The sequence below is a fragment of the Anarrhichthys ocellatus genome, unplaced genomic scaffold (genome assembly GCF_004355925.1).
Source record: "Anarrhichthys ocellatus isolate YVR2014 unplaced genomic scaffold, GSC_Weel_1.0 scaffold24, whole genome shotgun sequence".
Lineage (NCBI taxonomy): Eukaryota > Metazoa > Chordata > Actinopteri > Perciformes > Anarhichadidae > Anarrhichthys > Anarrhichthys ocellatus.
Window position 1 is genome coordinate 7279682 of NW_022280054.1, and position 7757 is coordinate 7287438.

Genomic DNA, 7757 nt, shown 5'->3' on the forward strand with positions numbered 1-7757 from the left:
AGAGAGAGAGAGAGAGAGAGAGAGAGAGAGAGAGAGAGAGAGAGAAAAGAGGGATGAGTTGGGTTTTTTTCCTCTGAGAAAAAAAAAGAGGGAAAAGGCGTCCCCCTTCCTGAAAGGCTGTGATTGATTTTATCTAATATGTGATGAACAGTAGACCGAGGCGACGGAGTGAGAGAAAAGTGTCAGTGTGTGTGGGTCAGGCAAATGGCAGAGCAAGATCTTGTAGGAAATGAGGTCCTTGGATACAACCTGGGATCAATAGTTATTTTACTGCCAACAGTCAGACAGGCACAGAACCACACGGTGCACAGAACCACACGGTGCACACACACACACACACACACGCACACGCACTTTAACATACTCGTTCGCCCTGCGCGTGCATCCGCCTCATGAAAACAAGCTGTATCACATCAATCACATGAATCCTTTGCTCTTTCTCTCTTGACCTTCACTCATTCCATCATCCACTCTTTCATCTCTCCTCCCTTGCTCAGCGCATCCATCCCGTCTTTCATCTATTCCTCTCTTCCCTCTAATCCATCCTTTCAACCTGGCCTGCTTTCTGTGTTGGATGATCCATGTGTTCATCCTCTGATGAAAGGATGAGCTCAATGTCTCTTGCCAATCTGGATGCAGCAGGAAGCTTCCCAAACACCTTTGACATACAGTACGTGTCACCCAGACGTTACAGGAGGGGGTTTGCGGCGCTCTCTGTGATCCTATTTGACAAACGCTGTCAAAGTGCCCGAGGGGGAAACTGCACACTGTAACTGCACATCATTTCTATGGACTTGTTCAGTGGCCAATGGTATGATTTGGAAGTCAGGTAAGCTGATCATCACATCATTACAAGCATGACAACCAGCACTATTCACATGCCAAGGAAGTCCATGCACAGATAGTGTGAGTGCAGGAACATTCAGAAGATTGAGAAGAAGCTAGAAGATCCTGAAGCGTGTAAATAGTCAAAAACTCTGCCCTCGAGAGTCTCTCTGGCGTGCTGATCAGATTGCATGCTAGGATCACAAGGATTCCACAGCCTCTCACTGTCCTCATACCGCCCCTGAAATATATGTGTATGTGAGTTTCCAAGGCAATGCAGCTGGCGCCAGAGAAACCTAACACTGATGTTTGATGGAGGAGGGGTCAAGGGTTGGGCAGTTGTCATGGCAACACCTCTAGCACATAAACAAGCTGGTACTTTTTGTTCTTGGATCTCAAGTGAGCATCATGGGTTTGTGAAGCTCTGGAGCTGATATGATGCATGGTGAGACATAAAGGATACACACACACACACACACGCACACACACACACACACACACACACACAGCGAACATGGAAGAGGGTGTTTGAACAGGAAACCAATCGGCATCAACAGGAGAGTGAAAGGAGGCTTTAGCCAATCAACTCAGACGTCCCATGTGGACCTAAGTCCAGACCTCGCATGACTGTCAACACATAGAACAAAAAGACAAATCATTGGGTTGTGTTTATATTGTGTTAGTGATGGACTTCTTACTTCTAATCCACTACATTACGTTACAAATAAATATTTTACTTACAAAACATATGATGACCTTGTAAAATATGATATATTGTTTAAACTGCCCAACAATATATATACAGATTAGCTTCACACTTGCCGGGGCCAGTATTCTAAATTCAGTACTTTTTGCTAATAATATTTAAATAACAATTCAATGTTTTATCTCTGATCTGAAAACTTTCCCCACCACTGCAATTTGTGATTGGCATAATTCATAACTACTATTTGCTGGAAAATCCTTAATTTACTAGACCAAATATTTACTCATTATACTCATTACACCTTTTATGTACCTTAAATTGTAATTATGTTCCTCATACCATTGCTACTTGTGTCTACTTTTTAAAATTCATATCAGAAGAAATTGAGGTTGTCATGTTGTTTAAGACACAAACATGTTGTGACTTTATGCTATATACATGACTCAAATTAAACCGCTTTTTGACTGATTACCCTTACAATAAGGTTTGTAAAAATATGAATTTAGAAATTGTTAAAAATATGAACGATAAGGTACATGATAGGCCTAACTATTGCTCTACATTTGGCAAAAACATTGGCCTACAGTTTAAGTTAAATAATGTACGCAGTACTGAAGTGTACACATTAAGCAGCAGAGTTGAGTTGCTCAGATAGAGGTGAGCCCCCATTTTCCCTCTCCACAAACCTTTACACACACACACACACACACACACACACACACACACACACAGAGCCTTGAGTACACTCGCCTTCTTCTCCTCCATACACACGTCATGCATGGCCTTCAGGCTGATTGTCCCTATAGCATATGTCCATATATCTGGGTGGGTCGCGTGCGGCTGCAAACATCCCCTCCATCCTGTCTGTCTCAGCCCTGATCCCTGTATTGCATCCCTGACATGCACATTCCATAAACACATAACCATACACACATAACCATACACACGCGCACACAAAGTCATATTTGTGTTGGATACATGCACGAAGTGGCATGGACAATTTGTGTGGCATGAGATAGTTTTTCCCATAACTGAGCACTTTAAATTGACATTTCTAAAGGTCAAAAACATAGATTCTTGACAAAAAACATTTGGGAGAGAGCGAGACAAAGACCGATGAGGTTATAGAAGGAGGAGGAAACATTAGAGAGCAAATGAGTGCTTCATCTGCAGTCTGTCAGGTCAAGTAGTCCTTTAATGTGCTGATATTCAGATAGCAGCAACATTTAACATTTACTCCCTGTGTGTAAAGGGGGATGTTTGTGTTTTTGTCTACTTTTGCCCATGTGTGTGTGCCTGTGTGTGTGCCTGTGTGTGCACTTTCAAAGTGAATCATTTGTCAAATATTATGAAAGTCAACAACACAAGATCAAAATGCATCCACTGCTGCTTAAAAATAACACTAGAACTCAGAATGTGGGACGTGCACAAACACTTGTAAAAGTCGCCACAGTTCTGTGCAACCTAGAGTCAGGAGATGACCAAATATGGAATAATTTATATATTTGGAATTCTTGTAGAGTGAAAAAAACGAAGTTTTTTGATGGACGGCAAAACTTCACCTAAACAGTGACCGTTTTATGGTGCTTGTGATAACAGTAGATGCTACAAGGAAAACACTGCATACAGTGTCCATGGAGTAAGTACTTCTGTGGTTAAGAGGTACATTGACCACAATGAAAATGCAAACAGGCTGATGTTTAGCAGGTATAATGTTTACCATGTTCTTAGTTTTGCTCTTTAGCATTTCTAATGTTTGCTAATCTGGTAGGACCAAACAAAGTACAGCTGAGACAATGGGAATGTCATTCGTTTTGATGGTATTTAGTCATAAACCAAACCATTGGACAAATTACACATTGTGTGTGTGTGTGTGTGTGTGTGTGTGTGTGTGTGTGTGTGTGTGTGTGTGTGTGTCTCTCTCTGCAGGTCCAGGTAAAAAGGGAAAACAACAAATGTTTGAACTGATAGAGCTTCGTCATCAGCATATTTTCAAAAGCCACAGGGGCATATTTTTTTCTGAAGTCCTAAACCCCTGACTAGACCTTTGTGTGAGTGTATACAAGTAAAATCCTCTGTTGTTGCAGCTTAGCAGGCCCGGTATGTGGAACGTGAGCATTTCCTGGTTTGGGCGGTGCAGGTAGTTTAGAAGGTTTTGATTGGTAGAAGAAAGTTATACAGCGCCAAGCCCCGCGATGACCTTCTCTTCACCCGGCACATTCCACATACCAAAATCCACCTGCGTCCCCATCTGTGCATGTGCATGCTTTTATCACATACATGTAGACACTTACATCAGCTGCTGAGTTAGGAGCTCTTTCTCTTCTCTCATTTTCTGTAACTCCACACTGGAATGCTTTAGCTCCTCTCTGAGCACTGTACAAACAAACAAACAAACACACACACACACACGCACACACAAACACACACACACACACACACACACACACACACACAGGGATTAAAAAGCTTGTCTGCATAGAACGCCGTCTCAGAGCTTGTCACCAGAGGCTGTTACACTGTATGATTTACAGAAAGAGAAAGACAGGTACAGTAGAGTTTTCTATCACACTGTTACTACACCAAATTAATCTATCTACGAGAGTGACAAGATTGGAAGGAGAAACAAAACAAGAGCTGGAGGAGGGGGAACAAAAGAAAGACGTTCCAGACAGAAACATGAGAGTACCTCAAACAAGAGGTGAGGAGGAAGGGTGAGAAATGCAGTATTGAAAAGAAAACCAAGGTGGTAAATTGAGACACAAAGAAGCAGTTGAAAATGAGAAAGATGGGGGGAGTAGAAGGAGGGGACAGTGTTGAGAAGAAGGGAGTACGAGGGAGTTTGTGTTCAAGGGAAACCATGAAACTGTACACCAAAGTCTGGCAGTCTTTGTTGTTGTGTGTCTGACACAAAGTAGCTGCTGTATTGCTACTGTTTCCTCCCTTCACTGTCTGTTCATATTCACCTTGTCAGTTATGATACAATGCGTATACATCAATGACATACAAAACAAAATAAATACAAAATAAAAGAATTAGAAAGCTAGTTGCAAATAAATAATTAATAAATATAGTTGGAAACATTTTGAATAAGGAGACACCTGATCTGAGTGAGCATGTTGTAGGCTGTATATGGCTAATTTCTATGTGCTTGAATCTGAACCTGCTGTGATCCTGCAAAGGTAGGGAGTGTCATTTTGCTCGGCAAATTCAAATTTACATAACAACTTCCAGGCCAGTGGATGCATTTATTAAAAAAAAAAAAAAAGAATAGACCTGGAAGAAATGCTTAACTGCAATATTTAGGCCTGATGTCCGGCCAGCAGCTCAAGGCAGCAGTGGATATCACGCAAGAGAAAAGCACTTAAGCTCCAAGTCTGAGTGGCGAATAACTTGAGGCACGTCACTGTTTTCTGAAAAAAACACCACTTTTGCTGTGCACACAACTGTCTTCAGTAGAAATATTTGCATACTGGCTTCTCTCTTCAAGTAGAAGTGAGAAACATAAAATGAGAACAATCACGATCGGCATATTCAGTGTCTGATAATCAATGATGCACGGCTGCACTATAGTTCTGTGGAGAGAAAGGTGCTTCTTCTTCTGTAGTTTTAATGGATCACTCCGCGTACAGACATATTTGACTACAAACATGCATAAAACAAAACAAACCTTTTGAGAAATGCTTTTTATTCCGGCAAACGTGACTTTGAGGAACGTCTGAACGTCATGACACAATTCTGTGTGTGTGTGGGGGGGGGGGGAGCCCCTAAAGGTGTGACAATGGAACTGTGCTGCTTTATAGACACACGTCCATGCTGCCTTGTAACCAAGAGGTTCAAGCACTCCTCAGGTCATGGTGGTCCTGCACGAGCTGCAGGTTGAGTCCTTGCTGTTTTATAAAGCAAAAAAAGCAGCCTCAACAGACAAAAGCTCTGTGTGGGTGTCTGACTAGCTGTTTGTATGGCCGATAGGCTAGTAGTGTGGGTAGTGGAGTGTGTCAAAGAAGCGTTATGTGTTTGTATTTGTGAGTGTGTGTGTCCAATCTATATTGAGAGAGTTGCCTGTGAGGGTCCATTTGAGCGTAACGCAGGGAAAAGTGGCTGTGACTCTGGACAGCCCTCAAACTGATCCAGCAATGTCAGCCTGACATTTTCCTCCTCCAAGTCTTTGTTTTCCTAACAATCTCTCTCTCTCTCTCTCTCTCTCACTGTTTTTCTCTCCTTCATCCATCTCTTCACGGTCTCTCTCCTCTCTTTCTGTGGCTTTGTTTTTATTCCTTCTCTCTTGGCCTCGCTCCCTCTCTGCAGGAAGAGGGAAGTGTAGGAGGTCCTCCTCAAAGCGGCAATACACCGATAATTGCTTTCTGGTCACTGTGACATGACAAGGTTCGCCAGGCTAAAGCAACACACACACACACACACACAAACACAGATACACTCAGAAACTTACACAGACTCACAATAATAATACTGAACACACAATAATTGACGGGAAAAGAGCCACTTGCAGAAAGACACACAAGCAGCACAAAAACACAAACAGTAATGGACACATCCAAACAGAAATGGTTGTATACATGATGGAGCAGAAAGACTTTGCGATGAAAGCAAACAGGCCTGACTGACTTTGTCTGCAGTGCTTCTATTGTGTGTCACAGTGCTCATACACAGACACACACAGTGTAACTAGATGTGGTAACCGTTTTACAGTATTGTTAGCGGGCAGGTTGTTGCAGTGCTGCAGTAGACGGCAGAAATGACAAACTAGATAAAAAACTAGTTGTACAAACACTAGTACTTTCCTCCTCTTTGACATATACACCAGTCCTCATAGAAATCCTTTCTGAGTAACTTCAATACCATTAAGGCCAGGGAAGGTTTGGAGTTAAGAGAAGCTTCAGATATTTATGGCAAATCATCCACACAAACAACTGAATTTTTCGATTAGACATTTACACAGCTAGGTTTCCAAAAACGTAAATGCTCCCCCGATTCTTCCAATTTTAAAGTCAGAATGTTTGTAAGATATGTGTCTTGTGAAAATGGCTCCAATATTTACTTTAGTGACTATGGGCTATAGATATGGTGTTCATGGGTTTCTGTAATATAAATACTGCTGGCTCTGTGGTGTTGGCATTTCAAACCGGATGCCTGCAGTGCGCCATAGCAGCATCAATCTGCCTCAATTGATGTGTCATTTATTGCTTTCAGTGCGTTTGGGCCGGAACACAACTGTAAGAAGAAAAGGTCACTGCATGAGCAATCTACAAGAAAACTTGATGTAGGTGATACTGAAAGTGAAATTATCTCAGAATTACATAAAATGTGAAAAGAACAGGCAGTGTCAAGACTTATCAGTTTTTTTTTATCTGCACAACTTCGTAAAATTAGAAAAAAAGATTCTCTGATATCATTGGCCAGTTTTTCATGGATAACGATATTACTGTAAATAGATTTAAAGTAAGGGAGAAACACAGTACCACACAACTCATACATATATTCACTCACAAATACTGTGTTCTGCAATAACATAGACTATAAATTTACAAATGTCAACATGAAATAATTGCAATTCACAATAATTGGTCCCATATTCTCTCTCCAACCAACAAAAGCACACAGACACACCCAGCACCTCCAGATATGCTGGTATTTACAGTGTATGAGGCCATTTATAAGGTGTGAAGTATAGATAAGGACCATGTGATACTACAGGGTCCTGTTAATCACACCTTTACAGTTACCTATTAACACACAAGCAGCTAGACATTGGAGGTCTACATAACTATAATATCACATGCTTAAGTGGTTGGGTACCGCTAACATTGTTGGGAGTCTGCATAGTTTATTTAAATAAAAGCAATACCGGCTTCTAAACCACAAACTGTATTCCAGCTGATGCTTGTATTTTAGGGAATGAGTTTATTTCTAATGCAGTGCATACATCTTTTAATGATTTATGCATGTTGCCAGAGATAGATTTCTTAATCGAACATTCACGTAATAGCTCTCATGACAACAGTATATATGGTATGACATAGTACAGTCATACTACATGGCTAACAGACAGTAAAACACAGACGGTAACAGATAGATGTGGAGACAGTGCTGGACGGGGAGGAGATGGAAACATTGCTGAGAACATATTTGATGTTTTTATATTGCTGCTGTCACTATCAACACACACACACACACACACACACACACACACACACACACACACACA

General features: G+C 41.4%; 1 protein-coding gene across 2 annotated transcripts in view; it reads right to left on the reverse strand.

The window, feature by feature from the left end:
* lekr1 (Leucine-, glutamate- and lysine-rich protein 1) overlaps window positions 1–7757 on the reverse strand; it is a 58648-nt gene that overhangs the window by 18551 nt on the left and 32340 nt on the right. For both annotated transcript variants that reach the window (XM_031861210.1, XM_031861209.1), the window contains exon 6: window positions 3826–3907. In XM_031861210.1, the coding sequence (XP_031717070.1) occupies window positions 3826–3907 (82 nt within the window). The remainder of the gene's footprint in view (window positions 1–3825; window positions 3908–7757) is intronic.